Here is a 22,035-nt window from a genome sequence, read left to right on the forward strand (position 1 = left end):
GCTTTAGTGTTTGGTTTTTCTTTTCTGGAAATCAATTAACTTCAACAGTCCCAACAACATAAAGATGAAAAGAGAAGGAAAGAAAAAGTTTTAAGGGACTATTATAGAAAGTATAAAATGATTGTTAGAATCAAATGGTGAGTAGGAGATCTGGAAAACAGAAGGATTCAGTTGATGTGATTAAAAAAAGATTTTGTTAAATTGATTATTATAAAGGGATGAACAGTGAGATGTTCTGTTTTGTAGAAATTATTATTTTTTAATATGGAGTTAAAGAGCTTTCTCCCAAATACCGAGCTAAAGTTTTCTTGATTGAGTTTGACTCGCTCCATCTCAGGAGTGACAGGTAGGGGAGTCCCCTTGCTCAAGTTCTCTTTGTACAATATCTGTGTGCACAAAACCAACAAACAAATCAACCTGGACCCATCTTTTAGGTAGACTTAACCTAAAAAAACAGCCTAAAAGAAGTATTTTTATTGTTGTTTTTATGATGAAGTACCTCAGTAACTTTTAAAAATAGAGTTAACTATAGATCCCCTTTGGACATTTAGTCACACACAGGATGTCTGTCTCTAAAAGACATCAGTAAAACACAGCTGCCAGGCTGCCGGCAGGAGTGGCTTGACTTATGTAGGCCTTCTCTCAAAGACCAGAGTATCAAATAGCATTCAAACTAATTGAAATTAATATCCATGAGTTGTTGGTAACATTAAATTAGGGAACCAAAGAAAGAGGAGAGAGAGAGACAGGTAGGTTTGGGGGAACAAAATAAAGAATAAATGTTGAAAGCTAAATAATACTAGCTTTCAATGATACTGAAAGTTTTCCAAAAGAAAAATAATTTATATCTTACATAGCATACAAAAAATAGCCGAGACAAGTAAATTATATTTACTGTGAAGTGCTGTGTTGTCTTTGAATGAAAATGTTTAAGAATGACATTCTTTTAAGAAAAGCTGCAAACCAGTGACCTCTAATGAGATTGGAGACTAGTAGTGTAAGTGAAGTAACTCAGGAATGGAAAACCAAACATTGTATGTTCTCACTGATATGTGGGAGCTAAGCTATGAGGATGCAAAGGCATAAGAATGATACAGTGAACTTTGGGGACTTGCAGGAAAGAGTGGGAGTGAGGCGAGGGAATAAAACACTACAAATATGGTTCAGTGTATACTGCTCGGGTGATGGGTACACCAAAATCTCACAAGTCACCACTAAAGAACTTAGTAACCAAATACCACATGTACCTCCCAAACTTATGGAAAAATAAATAAACATCTAAACATAAAAAAAAAAACCTTAAAAGCTTTAAACACAAAGAATACATTAAACAGCCACAATAAATACAAATAAAATTCTAATTAACATTGTCCTTTTGAAAGGGTGTTAGATTTTACTTTTGACTGTGTCACACCAGTTAGAAACACCTACTGTTATTAAAGGAGGAATGGAGGAAGAAAACAGAGTATTACAGGTTTTTAAAGAAAGTGATAAATATCTATGTTTTAGAGAAAACACAGTTAAAATTTCACACCAGAACTAAATACTAAATTAGATTCGGGTTGAAAACTGAGGTAATATTTGGTATCATTATTTTCATTATATGAATTTAGTAATTTTACATTTGTAAGGTGTTATTATTTTAAATAAAATTAAGGGATTTTTTTTTTTTTTTGGCCCCCTAAGAAATACCGAGCTAAAGTTCTCTTGATTGCGTTTGACTCTCTCCATCTCTGGAGTGATAGGTGTTGGGATTCCTTTCCCCAAATTTTCTTTGTACAAAACCTGTGAGATACAAGAAAGTACCCAGAGGACATTTAAAACAAGCACAGAGAGTAAGGAAGGAAGGAAATGGGGGAAGGGGTTATATGTGAGGAGGCAGTTTTTTAGTAAGTAATATTTAGTAAGGATAATGTTTTTACTTTTTTCACAGTTTTAATGATGAACTCTACAATGCTAATTCTGGAAATGAAAAAGTACAATGGAAAGCATTAAGTTATATAACGCTGAGGAATCTTGTTAATTCTACTTACAGTATTTCAAATCTAGTCAAGTCACTGAAAATGTTCAAGTATAATTGGAAATGTGAGTCATTTTGTATTAACATGGTTTTGGTCAGGTAATAATACACAACACACACAGACACACACAGAATTGCTGTTAAGATGTTACTTTCTTTAAAAAAGATGGGTTATTGTGGTAAATTTTTTATGGGAAATAGTTTCTTATATGATATATTTGTAAATACCGAGCTAAAGTTCTCTTGATTGCGTTTGACTCTCTCAATCTCTGGAGTCACAGTGGTTGGAATGCCTGTTCCCAAGTTTTCTTTGTACATGACCTGTAGAAAATAATTAGAATACCCAGAAAGGTAAAATGACCGTAAATCCTTTAGATAGCAGCCACATGTGGGCTATTTGGGGGAAACTCATAAAAACAATCTAGCTCTCAAATATAACATTCAAGGAACAGGGAGGAAAATTCCATGAATATTTATGTTGTCTTTTCCAAAACAGTAAAAATTTTACTACCTTGAAAACTGGGCACTAAATTATGCATTTTCTGTAACCACTTAGCGCATGCCTAAAATGCATTAATAAATTTACCAATGAGAAAAATCTAACCATTTTGTTGCATCTAGCTTTGGTGCCTCAAATATAGTAGGCCTGCAGTAGACTTGTACTTAATGAATAGATTGCTTGGTTTAAAATTTTCCAATCATAGGATACTCTATTCCTTCAGGCTTATTGAGAATTTTCTTTTTGTTTTGTATGTTCTAATGAATGTTCCTCGCTGGCTCCTAATCTGTAGGAGCCTAGTCCCTGGATGTGAGATGGCTTAATCAGTTTATTTTTCAGGAAGAGCATCTTTACCTGAAATTTTTACTGCTAATTGCTGGATCAAGTAAACTAGTGTTTTCTGAATTGGGAGAAATCCATATTTTTTAGTAGTAGTATCTAAGGACTATGCATTTTAATGAAAACATTAAGGAACCTCCACTCTCTGAGCCTCCTTAACTCTTAACATTAAGTTTTCAGCCTAAAGGACTGAATGGGTTCTTTTAAATGGATGGATTCCCTGGTGTATTAGTGCATGGGGTGGGGAGCAATGTACCCAGATTTTAATTCTTAAAATCAGTGACAAGCTAGGCATGATAGCTTTGTTTTGCAAGGAAGCTTCTAGGAACCTTTGAACATCTACCTTCTTGGTAACAAAGTGGCATTTCTTTACTCTTCACCCAACAAAGCAGCAGAATTGATCTCGGACAACAGCACAAAGCAAAATTAAAGAAAACCAAGAAGTTGTAATGCAAACTGAAAAAGGAGCCTAGGCTAGCTTTCTCAACTCTTATTAGAGGACACAAAACTCTAAATGAAATTTGTATCACAAGGAAATCTGTACCACAGAGTATAAGCAGAGAGTGAGAAGGGAATGAGATCTAAATAATATGAACATCCTGCAAGAGAAATATCAAGTGTCTTAAAGAAAATCAAATGACAGTTCAGTCCTCCATTGACCAGGGGAATCCCGAGACCAAGGTCCTCCCCTTTTATTGGCCATAAACTATTTCCCAAACTTCACATAGTCTTTTGCTAGTAGCCAACACCTGCCTAGAATCTGCGTATGGATGGGAAAAGGGGTGGGGTGCAGAGCCAGGGCTTGCTTGACAAAAGGTCAGGAGAAATGTGCTAACCTGATATTTCAGGTGTGGGGGACACCTGCCCTGCAATAAACTGCACAGGTGCCTGAAATTCCCATGACAGAACAGGCTTAATGTATAATATACCATTGTAGATAGATCGCAGCCTGTACCACTGCATTTACTAGATGGAGAAAGCAAAGAATGCAGAAGAAACCTTGAAAGGGAGGGGAGAAGAGACTTCACATGTCTACCCAGGGTCTTTTTGGACACTGGGAATCCTATCATTCGTATGATGTGTCATACATACACACACACGTTTTATATATATACACAAAACCAAAGTATGTTATACTACTTATATGTTTATATGTATATGCTTTTAGTTTAATTACTTGAGATCATCCCAATAACCTTATTACTACCATCAAAACATTTTACTTTGGAAACGAATGGCATGATAATTAAGAAGCCAAGTCCATGAGCTTCAAGTCAGTGACAGGTAGGAAAAGAAAGCCAAATCCCTTCTACTCCTTGATGATGAGAAGAGTGGTTTCTTATCTACTTTTGCAACCTGTAGTGACCCCATCAAGGCTAAGGGAGAATTCACAACATCCCCAAGGCATGGAAGCTCTTGATAGGAAGCAGAAGGATGAGAGAGCACCAGGGTAGCAATTGAGAGATGGCCAGTCACACAAATGGAAGCTGAGAGTATGGCCACTACCGAGCTAATGTGCTTCTGCGTCTCCTTCACACGTTTCACTTCAGGCAGGTCAGGGATTGGAGTTCCTTGTCCTATTGCTTCCTTATACTTCACCTGCAGATTTAAAAATGGGAAAAGAAAGGTATTATTACATGCTGGACTGTTATTCTTCCCAACATGTACATGTTTTTTGTAGCCCCCAAATTTAAAAAATTAACAATGTAAATAACGCAAGCTTTATACTTAGTGTGAATGGGACCTCATTCTGATACTGGGTAAGAGGAGAACAATTCCGAGGACAGGGACGCTTTGTCTCCCTCTCGTCTCTTTGGGGCAGGGATGGGGGCCCCTATTTAGACTGCAGCCCTTTCCTGTATACTCCAATGTCTTTATGCCCAGCAGGTCGTTTGACTAGGATAAACAGATTCACATACATATATCCAGGAAGGTTGGTTCTTTGACTGTACCTGATTCTACCTTCTCACAAGCCTCTCCGTTTTTCAGATCTAATCTCTCCCTCATGAAAACTGCCAAGGCACTGCACTGAATATGAGATGACTCTAGCCACTGGTGTATACCGTGTGATGGTGGTACACAGGCACCTATTTTAGCAATATAAGCTGTTTCTGGTGACAGAGGCTTTGAGTGCAACTCATAGGTCATTGTAAATTATCAAAGGGAGGCAGAAAATATTGCAAGTGCATTCACTGTGTCTTTACCGAGCTAATGTGGTCCTGTGTTTGTTTCACTCTCATCATCTCAGGTGTCTTTCCGATAGCCGTTCCTGGTGAGACATCCTCTTTATATAAAACCTGGGCATTCAGAATCAGGACAGTGTTACACAGAAGAAAAGAAAACCCAGCAGTTCCTGGAGAAAGACTAGGACACATGGCTTCTGTGAAAACAAGACACTAGACGATGTTCCCAGGCAAGTGCCAGAGCATCGCACCTGACATTTCCATGTCAGTATCAGTGACTCAGACCAGTTATACAACATGGATCACTTTCCAGATCTTAAGATTTCTTCTAAGATTGTGGTATACCATACTAACACAGGATGAGAAGAGCCAGGGAATGTTGATTAACAACAAAACCCTCCCATATGTAACACAAAATCCATTAAAGAAATGCAAACTCAGTCAGTTATTTGGGGGAGGGATAACAAAAGAAATCACAATGTCAAAAAGAAATCCATCTTCTTGGAGCAAGACAACACATGTTACTGCCCTGGGATTAAAAAATTTAAAAATAAAAGTTACGTTGTTAGCAGATTTAAAGTTATTTCAAATGGTCTCTGGAGATGATTTTGGAGCAAAGTATTGGGGATTTTAGCAAATCACTGCTAGTATTACTGAGGAGGTTAGATGTTAATTGTGTGTATCAATATAAGGCTAGTATATTTTTAAAGAGGAGAGTGAAATGACTAGGTTAGCATTAAATGCAAAATAAATAGTAAATATACCGAGCTGAAATTCTTCTGATTTTCTTTTACACGCAGTATTTCTGGCGTGTCTTGAACAACTGTAATTTTTCCTTTACTGTTTTTAAGGTCACACTGGTATTGGAGCTATGAAGAAAGAGTAAACATCTTGTTAAGATTTCAACATTGCTTTGTTTTCTTTATTTGTCCTATATTATGTGAAGAAAATTAAAATCCTGTATCTTTAAAAAGAAGTCTATGCCACAATAATTATGGTCTGGTAGCCCAAGGGAAATTATTTGATAAGAATTTTGTGGAGAAACTAATTTTAAAAAGCATAAAGCTAGGGGTTTGTTTTTGTTTAAGTATCCCTTGCTTAGTAGATTTAACTTTGAAAAAGATAGATGTCACCACTAATGGAAAGCAGTGATAGTTCACATTCAGTAAAGGAAGCCACTGACAGGGTTTAGGATACACTACCCCAAAATATGGCACCTCGGCATTTGAAAAAACAGCAGAAGCAGGAGGGTTTTTCTGGCCTTCTCTGTTTTTTCCTGAAGCAGATAATAATTATCTGACCTTCGTTTAAAGCAGGCAATAAGCCTCTCCTTCCAGAAGGGTCCTCCCTAGACCCAGAGGAAAGGCGCCAAAGACACAGAGATACTAGGAGAATCTGAACAAACAGGCATCGCTAAATCCCCTGTTTATTACCATTGGATCATACCCCTCTTTGTCCAATCACACTTCCGCATCTCTATCCATAAAAATACACATATTTCCCTGTTTCTTTGGGTAGTCATTTCTGAAGCTTTTATTAAATAAATTGTGTGTCTCTCTTGTTAATCTGTCTTCTGTTACAGGGGTTTTCGCCATGAACCTTGCCATGGGTGAGGAAAAGATACTATATTTTCTCCCCAATACCACCAACGAAGTAACAGATGAGTCTTTCATGCTGTGATTTGGGATTAAGATACAAGGTGAGCCCAGAGATGAATTGGGCACACATTTCCTGGGGCAGGATGGGAGTTGTGGAGGGCTGCACAACAGCCCCACTGCAAGCCTGGGATATCCAGAGGCATCTTCCTCAGCACCCCTAGGTGCCTGTGGGCTGTGCCTTACATTTAATAAAAACTTACAAGGCTGAAGTTCTTTTGGTTCTCCCGGACTCTCTGTATCTCTGGGGTGTCCAAAACAGTCTCATAATACGACATGGACTTCTCAGCATCTTCCTTGTACTTTTTCTGGGAATAGATTCCAAGAAATAAGGAGGGTAAACACCACAGGGATATAGGCCAATGGGACCTAAAATAGGCTATTTTAGCCCTTCCAGGCTCAGCAGAGGGAAAGTCCTTTGTATTTTCTTAACTGTCCAAGGATGTTAGGGCATCTCAAGGAAGAACCCTCTCAGTCAAAGAAAGAGCACCATACTTTTTCTTTCCAGGAAAGCTGAGCCCAGACATTCAGTAGGACCTATTGTCATGGCAAAGCTGGCAGAGGGGGAACCTTGCTAGCTGGTCCACAGGAGGAAAGTCACAGCCAGCAAGGCCCAGAGAGGGAGATGGGGATGCCTCCAGTGGCAGTAGTCCTCGCTGGGCTGGATGAAGCTATGTAGCCAGACTGTTCAACAGGCAGGCGGAGAGAAGCTGGAGGGTTAAGAGTCAAAGACATGACCTCTAGAAAGCCTTAGCTGGTGACAAGATGTTCACTGAGCCATGAGCAGGTGCGGTCAGGGCTCCCAGCTATAGGACTGAGCAGGCAGGCAGGCAGGCAGGCCCAGAGGCATTTCCAGAATATGGCTCTTGATGCTGCAGAAAGCAGCCTGACAGGACTGGCAGCTCTACCAAACAGACACACCTGGAGCACTACTAAGGCCAGCTCACTGGCCAAGGACTGCTCTGAACCAGACATCACTATTCCTTGGGCTCCCCTGTCCTGCCCCAGCCTTTGGCTGGAGAGACGTGTCCATATAGAGGCTGCTCTTCCAGACACCAGTGGGCAGTCAATCCCACCACCAAACTGATTGTTTTTATTCTCTGCAGCAGAACACTTTAGAGCCTTATTTTTCTTTCATCATCGCTTGTCACTATGTCCTTTGACTTTTCTCTCTAGCTTAACTTAGCTCCAGTTTTTCCCACTCTTCAGGGAAGTTTTGGTTTGTAGAGCTGAGGGCTGAGGAATGAGACTAGCCACTGTTATAATGGGGATAAAACTATTCTGTCTGTCTCTATTTACTTTGTTAATATAGGAATTACATTTATAAGTATTGAAATTTGTAATCTTGCCAGAGACAACAAACAAGCAGTTTCAGCCAATGAGAGATTTAGGCCTAGATTTTGTTCATCTAAATGGAAGCGAATTAAAGCCAAGATTTTTCGGAAGAAACAGTAGTTCACCATGAACAAATGTTTTGTTCATGAAAAAGTCACCTGGATGACTCCTTAGCTATGTAGATGTAAGGAAAACAGTTCTCATTTTCCTGGGAAAAGAATAGAAACAGTCGTCCTTTTATTTTATTTTTATTGTTTTTCTTTTATTTTTTCCAAGATTAAGCAAAAGCTACCTCAACTGGTTTGCAGAGCTGGTGCTAATCCCTTAGAGGGGTAATCACATTTGCACACAGAACTTGGATGTATTCTGGGAGAAAGGGACCTGAACTCCCTGGTGTTCCCAGACCAAATTGAGGGTTGGACTGCTATTTCTCATGGCCCAATAATGAAATGCAGATGAACTGGGGAGGAAGAGAGGTTTTTTTTTTGTTTGTTTGGTTTTTTGTTTTTTGAGGCAGAGTTTCACAGTGTCTCCAGGCTAGAGTCCAGTGACGTGATCTCGGCTCACTGCAACCTCTGACTCCCTGGTTCAAGTGATTCTCCTGCCTCAGGCTTCCGAGTAGCTGGGATTACAGGTGTGCGCCACCACAACCAGCTAATGATGGGGTTTCACCATGTTGGTCAGGATGGTCTCAATCTCCTGACCTCGTGATCCGCCCACCTCGGTCTCCCAAAGTCCTGGGATTACAGGCGCGAGCCACTGCACCCGACCAAGAGTTTTTATTTCTGTAACTGGTTGCCGGGAGAAGGCCTGGAAATTATCACCAGGCCAACTCAAAATTACAAAGTAAGTTTTTCAGAGCTTACCTTTTAAGCTATATGTCTTTGTGTAAGTGTTCATTCATCTAAAGACATAAGTGATTAACTTCTTCTAATTTATAACTAAGGTCTGAGTTCTGAAGACCTTCCTCTGGGGCCTCAGTAAGTTTACTTAATTTAAATGGGTTCAGGTGCTGGGGTGATGACTTGTATGTTGTCTCCTGCTAAATCAGGGAGGTTTGAGGAGTTTCTTCAGACCCCCAATAAACTTGTTTGTGGAGGCCTGGGGAGTTTTTTTTAGACCCACAGTAAAACTTGTTTAATTCTACATGGGTCCTGTTAAGAATTCCTTCATTATTTTGTTATGCTTTAAGGCCCAGGAAAGGCCTAGGCGAAACTTTTGGTGGGCTTTTGTTACATCCCAGCCTTTGTACAGGGACACTGGCTTTTAATATCTAACTTAACCATTCATTTAGTACTCAAACAGTTGTTAGTGAGACCTGGCCTGCCATACTGGCATTAAGTATTCAGTACAGTAGTCCCCACTTATCTGAGGTTTCACTTTCCACGGTTTCAGTTAACTGTAGTCAACCTTGGTCAAAAATAAGAGTACATTACAATAAGGTATTCTGAGGGAGAGAGAGAGACCACATTCATGTAACTATATAACTTTTATTACAGTATATTGTTATAATTGTTCTATTTTATTAGTTATTGTTGTTAATCTCGTACTGTGCTAATTTACAAATTAAGCTTTGTCATAGGTGTATATGTATAGGAAAAACCAGTATATATAGGGTTAGGTATTGTCTGTAATTTCAGGCATCCAGTAGAGGTCTTGGAACATATCCCCCTCGGATAAGAGGAGACTACTGTATAGTATCCTAAATTTGTGAGTCAGCTTACATTGCTTGTATTAACCCCCAAGTATGAGGTTTAAGAGTTATAAATACAGATTCTCCATTGGAAATCGAGAAGCAAGTTTGTGGAAACACAAGCACCATCTCACCAGTATTTACCATTCAACTGTAAATACTGATCTGAATTGGGGAGGAACTAACTTGCCTTGAGGCAATATTTTAGGCCTTGAGGAACCAGCCAAAGAGAGCCCCAGGAGAGCAGAGCAAGTGACGTGATCCCACACTGGGATAGGTCCACATGCTGAAGCTTTCGTTAAAGATCAGCAGTGTCAAAAGCAGAAGGTAAAAGGCTGGTGAGGCTCTCACAGCCCAAAGAATATCAGCCTCCCTGGCTCCCTCAGTGAACACAACATGGTAATTTGGAGCCCATATAATTTTGGTAATTTTTAAAAAGCTAATTATTATTCTGCATCCTTACCCTTCAAAGAAAAGAAACATTTCCACCATTTGAATATACCTGCTTCCTAATCAAACCACTCTCTAGTGATAACTATATTTTTCATGTGTAATTTTACAATATACAACTATATGTTTCCAGTAAAGGGTTGAAATCCTTGATTCCCCAGCCTGATTGGTCATTAAGAGATCATCTGTGAAAATTAAAAACAAACAAAAATAGATTTCCAGAGCCTACCACAGATTTACTAGCATCAAAATTCCAGAGTTGGACCAGGGAATCTACATCCCCAGGTGCCTATAAAGCACAGCTAGGGCACGTTAACTATGGCTTTGGAACTCATTGATCAGAAGACAAGCACAAATTCTAATCTGGCACCACTCAAACAAATTGCAGACTCCTGACCATCACTGACAATCGTTAATACAAGTGAAGGCCTATCCCAGGGTGTGAAGGATGGCCTACTTTTCTTCATCTCTCTATTTGTAGGAAGATGGAGAGTTATTCATCATGAGGGGAGTCAGGGGTTAGACTGTGTGGTCTCAATCTCAGTCTTGTTTGAGATTGGTAATCCAAATGTGGGCTACTTTGTTTCTTCCAGATCTGTGCACACATTTTTAAAGCCACATCATAAGAGATTTTACATGTTAAAATATTGATTAATTAACTACAAGTTGTACCATGTTCTTCAGTACCTTAAAAGAGTTCTTCAGTACCTTAAAATATCCTGCATCATAGGTTACCCTCTCACTCTTTTTTTTTTTTTGAGACGGAGTCTTGCTGTGCTGCGCAGGCTGGAGTGCAGTGGCGTGATCTCGGCTCACTGCAAGCTCTGCGTCCTGGGTTCACGCCATTCTCCTGCCTCAGCCTCCCAAGTAGCTGGGACTACAGGTGCCTGCCACCACGCCCGGCTAATTTTTGTGTATTTTTTTAGTAGAGATAGAGTTTCACCATGTTAGCCAGGATGGTCTGGATCTCCTGACCTTGTGATCCACCCACCTCGGCCTCCCAAAGTGCTGGGAATACAGGCATGAGCCACCATGCCAGGCTTCTCTTTTTTTTTAAGAGTCTCACCCTGTCACCCAGGGGACTGCAGTGGTGCAGTCACAGCTGACTGCAGCCTCAACCGCCTGGGCTCAATTGATCTTCCCACCTCAGCCTTTCTAGAAGCTGGGACTGGCGTGCACCACCACACCTGGCCAATTTTTGTAGGGACAGGGTTTTGCCACATCGTCCAGGCTGATCTCAAACTCGTGGACTTAAGTGATCCACTTGCCTTGGCCTCCCAAAGTGCTGGGAATACAGACGTGAGCCACCGCACCTGGTGAATCTCTTTTTTATTGGGAAAAACTGATTTGAAGAATCTCTTAAGGTATTTATTAATGGAAGGACTTCCATTCTTTCATGATTGGGGTTTATGAGTGATGGCATGACGAATGTCCTTACCTGGCTTGAAAGATTCTTGACTTGTTGGGCATGAATGATCTCTGGAGTATCAACCACAGAAGTGAAATTGGCTTTCTCCATTTCTGCTGATTGCTTATACTTAATCTGTAAAACAACACCGAATAGTTGGGTAAATGTTTGCAATGTGCACAACAGTTGTTGGCTTGATTTGATTAAGAGGTGAGCCATATTTCTTTTCCAAGAGGGACTCATTCATTTGACATTCAACAGATATTTCTTCCTATTTTGTTCATAGTTTTATACCAAAGAGTGAGATTCAGTAAGAAAGGTCAAGTCCTAGCTGTTGAGAGAAGATTTAGTTGGATGCAGGATGGGATATGGGTAAGGAGGGATCATCAACAGATAGTAAGGCATGGATTGTTTACATACGAGCTGGGAGGATGACAAATAAGCAAAAGACCCATATCAATGAGCATTAGACAAGCTAAGATGCCTAAAAACTGTTCTAAACTTAGGGCTTGAAAGGAGAGGAAGAACTCCCAAGATATTCTAAGCAAGGAATTCCTGGCATCAAATGAGTGGATTGACTCAGAAATAAGGCCAGGATGTCGAGTTTGCCCCAGCTCCAAACAGCTACTTAATTCCTCAATTTCTGCCCTTTGCTCTGAATGTCCCCAGAGCCTATAGACTTAGAAAGGCAGACAGCAATGAGCCTGGCAAAAGGTCCTCCATCCTTTCATTGGGATGGATTCCTCCAGGCAGATGTTCAAGAATGCCATTGTATGCATGTGACTGTCACCAATAAATCAGATGACAGAGGGACACTTTATGTCCTTAAAGTTACAACTACTTTCCTGAAAGATTGACATCGAATAGTAGCACTGACCTGACTGGCAATATCAGTAGCATTCCTGGCCCTCATAAAATCCGGAGTTTCATTGGCCATGGCATTCAGGCCTCTTCCTTTGACTTCCAGTTCCAGGTCTCGCTTATATTCTTTCTATAGTAGCATTAAAAGAAAAAAAAAAAGGTACCTAAATGCTACTACTAGGTAATAAACATACAGGGTGAATGTAAATCCACATAACACGCCACCCCAGTTGTCACAGATAGTGTCGCTTGCTACTCTTCACCTTCACTCTTCCGTGTGGTAGGATGAAGTGGTGTCTTCAGAAGCCCTCTGGAGGAAACTATTCTATGCAAGTCAGTATGGGTCAACAGAGGTCTCCTTTTGAATACTTTTAGCGTTCTCTGCTTAGAAGATTAGAGTATAAAGTAAATCGTACATCTAGTTTGGTACATAACTAAGATTACACTTAGGTGCACACCACTCCAGTGTAGTGTTTTTATGTAGATGAGCACACCAAATATATCAAGTTAAATCAAATAATATTAGATAATAGTTTATGATAACCACTACAGAAACACACTGTTATAATATCCATTCATCAGAAATTGAGGTATATTTTATGTAATGGTTAATTATGTTGATATGGAATCTGAAAATGAAAAGCTCTGTTTTTCTCTGTTCTCTGTTTTTGTTTTGCTTTTTCTGGTGTAATTTGGCTAACAAAGAAATGATGCTGTATTAATTACGTGCAGGCAGTCAGCTGTGGGCCTACCTCATTGAGGATTTGAGTGGCATTCTTTGCTCTTAGCATGTCAGGTGTATCTTCCATTTCAGTGAGGCCCTTCCCACGGATGCTTTCCTCTAGATCTTTCCTGTACTCTTTCTATATCATGAAAGAAAAGCAACAACATTGACAAGAAAGCCCAGATTGATTCTCTCAGGCAAAGAAGAAAATAAAAATTCCAATTTTTAAAGGGTTCACAGTTTAGTAAGTAAAAATATGAATACAGGCAGGGTATAAGCATGATCAGTTAACATTAAATATCAAATGAAAGCTTGAGGTTAATAGAATGCTAAGGTAATATTCAAATAAAAAATTAGAAGAATTAACATGGGTAATAGATTAGGTGGTAGTACCAAGCACATGGGAACCCAATTTGAAACCCACAGTTAGGTGGTGATGTAAATGGTAGGAGGAACACATTAATGAGTGTCACTAGTGCAATTATTTGGATTAAGAGGGAAAGAAAAGACCAAGTGGGCACTACCTCGCTTGCTATTTTAGTTGCATATTTGACATGTAACAAAGCTGGCGTGACCTCCAGGCCAGTCAGGTTTCTGCCTTTAATGGACTCTTCATAATCTTTCCTATATTCTTTCTAATGTAAGTAGGAAGGAAAGACAAGTTAAAAAAAAATCTTTATTACAGTGTATCTCTCCATCTCAGGAAGAAAAAAAAAATAACAGCATTTTCTATGTGTGGGCTCTTAATCATAGTTCTGCTAATGGTCACACATTTGAAACATGTATGATTGTACTTGAAATACTTTGTCTGGAGAAAATGGCCACAAGGAAATTCAGGCTGAGACACTTTGATGGGCCCCTCACTCATCAGTCTAATGTTGTGACTGGGGCAGGCCCTTCACAGAGTGGAAGGATGGATGCACCATCAAGACTCTGAATCCTCTGTTGTCTGAACTTTCCCACACCTTTCTTAAGGTGACAGAAGATTTTATTTCAGAATTACAAGTCAGTGATGCAAGGGGGAAAAAAATCACAGAGGAAGGAGAGCCTAAGGCTACCAAATGCTAACTTGCTTTTCCTAATCATGACCTGTTTTTTTAATATGGGGTCTTGCTATGATGCCCAGGCTGGTCTCAAACTCCTGAGCTGAAGTGAGCCTCCTGCCTCAGCCTGCTGAGTAGCTGGGACTACAGGTGTATGCCACCACACTGAGTTTTGACCTGTTTTTTAAAAATCACTGAATAGCTTAGGTGGGCAGTGAGGCACAGAGGAATTCTACGGTTTTGTCCACTCTGCCTCCCTGCCCCATCTCCTCTCCAGTCTCCAGACTTGGCTGACTCACAGAGGGGCTTGGAATAGATGTTGGAACTCTACTTTTGTAATTTTGTTATTTTAATAGAATTTTAAATTTACAGGAAAGTCGCAAGAACAGTATAAGAAACTCCTATAGATCCTTTACTCAGATTGACCAATTGTTTGAAACCAGTTTAAAGTTTTGATGACCTGACATTCTATCACCAGAAAGTTCCACAAACTGCTACTTTTATTTAAAACAATTTTTCTTTATAGTTGGAGGAAGAGAGGCAAATGGAAATTCCAAATAAGCCCATTTCCCACTGACTAAGATTTAAAATAAGATTCCATTCTCTACTCTTGGTTAAAAATGACCAAAAGAAAATTTAATGCTTCTGCTTACAATTCTAGAATAACGAATATGGCATCTTCACTTTTGATTATCTGGGGTCTTGATAAACATCTTGATCACAAATACCCTTTTGTTTGGCTTGGGGCATTCTACTAAGAGTAGAGCATTTCAAAGCCAAAGGGGTGTCTGTGTGGAGGGAACTTTTCATTCATAAAGGAAAATCCAAATTACATTCAGTATAATTTGTGTTGGGAATAGTTTTCCATGTTCTAATTTTATAGAAATGGCTGTTTAAATAAGACATATGGTAAATATCTACTACCTAGAGCATTTTTAAAAAATAACTGAACCATAGGATTTCTGAGATGGAGAAGATTTTAGTGATCACATGATAAAAAGTTTCATCAGCTACCACTTTTGGATGACAGGAAACTGGCCATGTCATGGGCAGAGCTTGTGTTCAGTAGTGTGATGGATCATTGTTGTGTGGTGTGGTTTTTATGACTTACCCCACTCTGCATCTGCTGAGACTCTTTGGCAGTGATGTATGTTGGTGTTTCAAAGTCCAGCATGGGTTTTCCTCGTTCCTTTTCATACTTTTCTTTGTATTTCACCTGGTGATAGAAAGCCATGTTAGATATCTCTCCTCTGGTCAATTCCTAGACAGCAGTTTAAGGATAGTATTTTTTAATTGATATGTTCTGTCAATTGGATGGCATCTCATTGCCACTCAAAACAGTTTCCTGTTATGTTTCAGATCCAGTACATTTTTGTTGTTGTCTAGGTGTTGAGGGGATGGGTACCATTACTGTCTGCAAGGCATAATTAGGATTTGGATTCAATTCAAGGAGACAAAAGAATCATTGACAAGAGCCAGCTGAGAGAAACGCTGATGCAAGAAAATGCATGGGGAAAATTACCCAGGTAGATGAGGTTGGTCAATAATTGATGGGTAGCTGTAAACACTTTAAAATTATTAATGCTATTAGCATTAATCAATATTTCTGATAAAAATCCTTAGTTTTTCTTTGACAAGAACTTTTATCAGAGACCTGGGGTCTAGATTGAATGGATAACACATGGAGCTTTATTTATAAGTAAACAACTCTATGTGGGTCCTGACTGGCCATATATTTAATGCAGCCAATAAATTGGTATAAAAATGAAAACTAGTTTACATATTGACTGACTTGTTAAAAAACCTGACAGTCTCAAAAGATCCTCAAGCCTGTTGTATAAATAAAATTTCCTGATCCTCATAACATGTGGTTAAGAATCAGGGGAGCCACATAAATGTTTGTATGTGACAGAGAACTGGAAAAACAGGCGAAGACCCTCATGCACGCAGCACCTTGATGGCAGTGCTCAATCTCCGAGCTCTTGGGTTGTAACAAGATGTTGGAATAAAGGCCTGGGGGCACATACTGCCCTACAGAAGACACGAGGACGCTTCTAATAGTTAGTCCTCATGGTTAATGCCCAACAGGGGACCTAAATAATACTGAATTTGTGATATAGGAGGTCATGTGATAGTAAGTTCTTTCCTCTGAGAATCTTCAATTATAGTCATGAACTGCTTAACAACTGGGATATGTTATGAGAAAGGCTTTGTTATGCAATTTCATCATTGTGTGAACATCACAGAGTGCACTTACACAAACCTAGATGGTATAGCCTACTACACACCTAGGCTATATGGTATAGCCTGTTGCTCCTAGGCTAGAAACCTGTACAGCATATTATTTTACTGAAATCTGTAGGCACTTGTAACACAAGAGTATTTGTGTATCTTGATACCTCTAAGCATAGAAAAGGTACAGTAAAAATATGGTATTAAAGGTTTTAAAATGGTACACCTGCATAGGGTAGCTCCATTATCATCATATGGGACCATTGTCATACAGGTGGTCTGCTGTTGACCAAAAACATCATGCGGTATATGACTGTATCTTAAAAATTTAGTAATTTTGTAAATTCCCAGAACTGCTTTCAGTAGTAGACCTGATCGTATCACTTCTCTGTTTGAAATCTTCCTGACTCCCTATAATCTACTGTAGTGTTCCCTAACCTGGGGCACGAACCCATGGGGCACATTGGAGTTACCATGAGGGGTTTGTCCCCTCATAAAACACACTCTTTATGCTTCCAGCCCCTGCCAGTAGCACATAATTGCATGTATATTTCTCAACTATATGTAGATGTTGTTGTAACTTATAAGAATTTGTTTCAAAAAGTTACCAAATTCAAAACCCCTTATATCTTTGTGCATTTTCTCAAACAATGGAGGGAATCTATGAAATTTTTTTTCACGTTGTACTGTGGATGAATGTGCGCCAGAGGAAAAATTGGTCTTGATCCACTTACTATACTCTGTAATTCTGTGGCCTCTTTTAGGTGAAGCTGCTCCAGATTATCGGGTATGGTGTGGTAGTGGCCTTTACTCTTCTCATACTTCTTCTTGTACTGGTACTGAGGGGAAGGCGGCAAAAAAGGCACATTGATGGAGAAGCTGCTCAGCATTCCTATTTTTCCTCTTTAGATTAGACATTTACACAGCACCATTGTCAAGATCAAACTAAAAATGGCAAACACTAAACAGGAGGTTAAAAAGTTTTAAAAATGAGGATCCAAGTTCAGTATTGTCCGTTAAGATGAAAACACTTAGGTTATGTGGCTTGTTCAAAGTAGGTGTTATAAGTAAAAAGTTAAAAGTGAAAGAAACTATTCCAGAGGGTATTTCTATGTCCTTAGAGAAAAGGGAATGGTTAATTGGAGGGCAAAGTTTAAATATTTTTAAAAAAGAAGCATTTTTACATTGTGAGAGGTGTACAGACAATGGAGAATTGGTAGATTAATGTTGTCATTTGGAAGAATACACTCAAATTGAGAACAGTTTTGTAATAAATCTAGGGTATCAGTAGCAGAGAAGAAGATGCATCTGGGCTCAGAGAAAGAATTTAGTTCCAAATGGGTAAAACAAGCTGTTTCTGGAGCAAATGACTGAGCTTACAGAACTGGCAAGTTGGCTTGTATTCAGGACATGATTCATGATCAGAGACTCCTTCATGTCAGTCACGGGTTTGTGAAGTTTCTTCAGGTCAGCCTTGTATTTAACCTGTGTGTTATGGGGGAAGAAAGGAAATCACATAAATAGGAAATGGAACAGCACTAATGGAAATCAAAGTGAGATAGCCCATCATCAAACAAATGCTGGAGATGGTGATGAAAAATCATACCTCATTCATAGTAGCCAGAAGGCAGAAACAACCCAAGTGTCTGTCAGCAGATGAATGGATAAACAAAATGTGGCATATACATACAATGGAATATTATTTAGCCATAAAAAGGAATGAAGTTCTGATATATCCTACAACATGGATGGACCTTGAACATATTATGCTAAGTAAAATAAGCCAGACACCAAAGGACAGATACTGTTTGATTCCATTTATATGCGCTCTCTAAAATACGCAAATGCATAGAGACAAAAAGTAGATAAGAGGTTCCCAGGAGCTGACGGGAGGAGGGAATGGAGAGTTTTTGCTTAATGGTTATAGTTTCTGTTGGTATGAAAACATTTTGGAAATAGTGACAGTAGTTGGATAATACTGTGAGTGTTATAAATGCTACTGAATTGCACACTTAAAAACAGTTAAAATGGCAAATACCATGTTATATATTTTACAATTTTAGAAACATACCTCACTTGCAAGATTATTAGCATCTTTCATGACTTTGTAGAGCTGGCTGTCTTTTGGATTGTATTTTGGTGTCTTGCCCTTTTCTTTATCGAAATTTTCTCGGTATTTAACCTAGCAGCAAATGCAAACATCCAAATTATTCCTGGACATCAATCAATTTGGGAATTGGGGAAGAGTAGAAACACAAATGCCAAAGAATATGCATTGTACATAGAGTGATCATATAATCTATTATCCAAACTGGGACATTTAGAGTAAAGAAGACACTATTAATAATTAAGAATGACAAGACAACAGGCATTCAAATATATGATCACTGGCCTTGCTCATTTTTATATTATTCCAAGGTATAAAAAGTAATCACCTCTTTCTAATGCAAAACAAAAAAAAAAATGGAAAAGGCTTCAGGCTAAATTCAGAGATGTGATTTAATGTACTTGATTTGGAGCATTTTAGCACTCCTAACTAGCAAAACCAACAGCAATTTAAGTCTGTGTGAAATCCAAAGAAGGGCTGTAAATGATCAAGAAGGTTGAAAAATAAAGAATCTGTTGAATTAGGAGAATTTATTGTTATTTTAAAATAGTACTTTGGCTATATCATTTAAAAATTATTAAACTTGGCCAAAAATGGTATAACTCCTGAGTAAACAAATATGAGAGTTTGGGGGTTAATGGCTTCAAGTGTGATTTCAGACTAGAAGTAGGAAAAAAGTGAGATACTTCAGAATAATGAGAAAAAATAAGATTAAATATACTTTTAGTATACATAAAAATAAGTTTAGGTAGGCAGAGGGCTAAATAACTCCAATTTTAAAAATAAGCACAATGCCTTGCACTAATAGTTGCTCAATAAATGTGATTTGATTGAATGAAAGGAAGAGACAGTCATTATGTCTAGGTAAAATATCTAAAGAGGATGATAGCCAGGTGTGGTGGCTCATGCCTGTAATCTCAGCACTTTAGGAGGCCAAGGTGGGCAAATTACTTGAGCCCAGGAGTTTGAGACCAGCCTGGGCACATGCTGAAACCCCGTCTCCACTAAAAATACAAAAATTAACTGGGCATTGTGGTGCACCCCTGTAGTCCTAGCTACTCAGGAGGCTGAAGTGGGAGGATCACTTGAGCCCAGGAGGTGGAGGCTGCAGTGAGTCAGGATCGCACCACTGCACTCCATCGTGGGCAACAGAGCAAGACCCTGTCTCACAAAATAAATAAGAGGATTTATTTATAGGAGAATTCAACAGAATGGAAAGTGACAGAAACATCTCCTAATTGAAAAACAAACTGATGCTTTTGTCAACAGTATTGTAGAATTAAGGCCAGAAGTAGAATTCTACTAGTTATTCACTCTAGGAGGAATGAAAACTGAGCTGTTTCTAGATGTTAGCCAACCAAAAGGGCAATATTTAACCCTCAGGGAATCCTAGAGTTTCTGTTATTGTTAAGATGAAAGACTCACTAACACCAGTACCCCTCATGGTTCATCACTGCTCTTCACCTCCCCCAACTTGACACATCCAGCACAACAGACACAAAATAACAATGAAATCTGCCACATCAGAGAAAATGCATTCACAATGCTGAGACTCCTTTACTTTGAATAAATCCTCAGTGGAAATGCAGAGAAAAAATAAGCATGCAGAACAGTTCAGCATGATGCAGGCACACTGAGACACACAAAGTAAAGGAAAAAAACGTAAACAAATGTTACAATGGCTCTTCTCTGAAAAAGTTTCACTCAACATAAAGAAGTGGAAGGCCTGCTAAGGAAGGTCTGAGGTGTGAGCTGGTGTCTGGACCAAAGGCAACTTTTCCTAAGAGATATAGAAGTCCATAAAACTAGGAGATGTTCCCAAGAGTTGTGAAACACAGAAAAGCAAACCAGATATGCAGAGTCAGAGTAGGGAAGAAAAGAAGCAAAAGCCCATCTCAAATGAGAATAAAATCTGCTTTTTTTAGAAGCATACTAAAAGTCCTCCTTCTGTCTTTTAGAAGATACTTGTTTCTGAAGAGGTATTTTTCAAGCAGCAATCCCATTGATTCCACTTCAGTTTCTTTTTCTTCTGTTAATTTCAAGTTAACTTCAACCTTTTTAACTGAAAAAAAGTTATGGCTCCCTTCTCCATAGGAAGTCCTCTAAACAAATGCAGCTTTGTACAACTACTAATATGAATCTGAGTTCAGCACTTTTGGCCTTCCTTTTTGACTGGATCTTCTTAAAACTAGTATAGTTTGAAAGGTAAGGACATGTACCAGGTTTAGGACTCTAGGAATTCTTGGAATGGTGTTTGACTAGGGAGTAATGTAGTAAAACTACATACACTTGGCATTAGGGAATGGTGAAGCTTTTTCCCATTAACCGTGGGAGCTAAGAGGCAACTCTGCAATGCCATGTCTCGGCAAGTGGCAGCCCCCGGGGTTTATAATCCCATCAGGCTCAGAAATTGGGCCTATTAAGGATGTAGTATAGGGAAGTGATTTTGCATTAATTATATTTTTAGGAGTTTAATTGTATTTAAAGTTTAAGATCTAATTTTTTAGCTCCTTTTTATTGAATTGAGATGTATACTGGTGCTTCTAAAGACTGAAGAACAGTCCTGAGAATTAGAAAAGCTATTAAAAGTTTATACTGTTGATTCATAGAAGGCCTGAACTGAGAAACTATATTAAATACCAATCTTCAGTATATTAAAAATCAAAAATGGCAGATAACTTCAGAAGAAGCAGAGGTTTCTTTGGTTGAAGATGAGATTCTCAGTTTGTTTTCATTTCATCATTTAATTTGATCAGTGTCAGCAACCTAACATACACATACATTAGGAGGCCATCTCTGAGTCTAGTCTACCTTCCTATTCCAAGTGGTATGTTCCAGATGGAAAGTTTCATGCAGGAAAAGAAGGGTGTATGCAAAAGTATATCCTTGAACAAATTTCCACAGCAATCTACACGTTCCAACACAAAAATCAACAGAAAAGAATGCAACCTGGTCAGTCTCCTGACCAATGCCAAGAAAGTAGACAAGAATCAGAGGAAGACAGAAATAATGGCTTGCTGGTCTCAGTCTTTCTTACATCACTGATGAGTACATTAATTTTCTTAAGATGCCTCATCATAGGGGTGTCATAAGATGCAGCGCCGTGCCCTCTCCTTTGGCCTTTGAGGTATTCCGCCTAGAGTACGCAGCAAGACAGCAAAGTCAGAACAGGGAAAGCCCACACACAGCTGAAGCGCCCTTGGGCCCAGGGCCACACCATGAAGCTGTCAATCCGGAGACCAGCCTTTCACAGGAAGTAAATGGGACCCGTGGGGTCCCATTCTCCATACCATAGGATTCACTTAGTACTAGAAATAGGAGCCTCTTGATTTTCAAAAACAATAAAGTTTTCAAAATTTCAACATCATAGTCGTTTGTTTTTAAATTATAATGATATGATCTTGTACATTTAAAAACATTAACTTTTTGCATTAATAAGTTCTTGTTACATCTCATTACTCTTATTAGAGATTCCACTGTTTTTTT

At 38.9% G+C, this 22,035-nt stretch overlaps 2 protein-coding genes across 7 annotated transcripts in view; one reads left to right on the forward strand and one right to left on the reverse strand.

Moving 5' to 3' along the window:
- The window catches only part of RIF1 (replication timing regulatory factor 1), a 96,854-nt gene extending 90,837 nt beyond the window's left edge, over window positions 1-6,017 (forward strand). For 4 of the 6 annotated variants that reach the window (XR_008677885.2, XR_008677886.2, XR_008677888.2 and 1 more), the window contains 2 exons: window positions 1,934-2,085; window positions 5,107-6,017. The gene's annotated coding sequence lies outside the window, so the exon portion shown is untranslated. The remainder of the gene's footprint in view (window positions 1-1,933; window positions 2,086-5,106) is intronic. The other 2 variants (XR_008677887.2, XR_008677890.2) reach the window with 1 other exon arrangement.
- Window positions 1-22,035, reverse strand: part of NEB (nebulin) — a 236,003-nt gene that overhangs the window by 15,667 nt on the left and 198,301 nt on the right. Inside the window, exons 151-165 of the mRNA XM_031008470.3 lie at window positions 18,514-18,624; window positions 17,823-17,927; window positions 17,177-17,281; window positions 15,322-15,426; window positions 13,692-13,802; window positions 13,196-13,306; window positions 12,460-12,573; window positions 11,613-11,717; window positions 6,900-7,004; window positions 5,806-5,910; window positions 5,063-5,155; window positions 4,365-4,457; window positions 2,249-2,341; window positions 1,693-1,785; window positions 294-386 (exon numbers count right to left, since the gene is read on the reverse strand). Of these exons, the coding sequence (XP_030864330.3) occupies window positions 294-386; window positions 1,693-1,785; window positions 2,249-2,341; window positions 4,365-4,457; window positions 5,063-5,155; window positions 5,806-5,910; window positions 6,900-7,004; window positions 11,613-11,717; window positions 12,460-12,573; window positions 13,196-13,306; window positions 13,692-13,802; window positions 15,322-15,426; window positions 17,177-17,281; window positions 17,823-17,927; window positions 18,514-18,624 (1,542 nt within the window). The remainder of the gene's footprint in view (window positions 1-293; window positions 387-1,692; window positions 1,786-2,248; window positions 2,342-4,364; window positions 4,458-5,062; window positions 5,156-5,805; window positions 5,911-6,899; window positions 7,005-11,612; window positions 11,718-12,459; window positions 12,574-13,195; window positions 13,307-13,691; window positions 13,803-15,321; window positions 15,427-17,176; window positions 17,282-17,822; window positions 17,928-18,513; window positions 18,625-22,035) is intronic.

Source organism: Gorilla gorilla, chromosome 11 (genome assembly GCF_029281585.2).
Source record: "Gorilla gorilla gorilla isolate KB3781 chromosome 11, NHGRI_mGorGor1-v2.1_pri, whole genome shotgun sequence".
Classification (NCBI taxonomy): domain Eukaryota; kingdom Metazoa; phylum Chordata; class Mammalia; order Primates; family Hominidae; genus Gorilla; species Gorilla gorilla.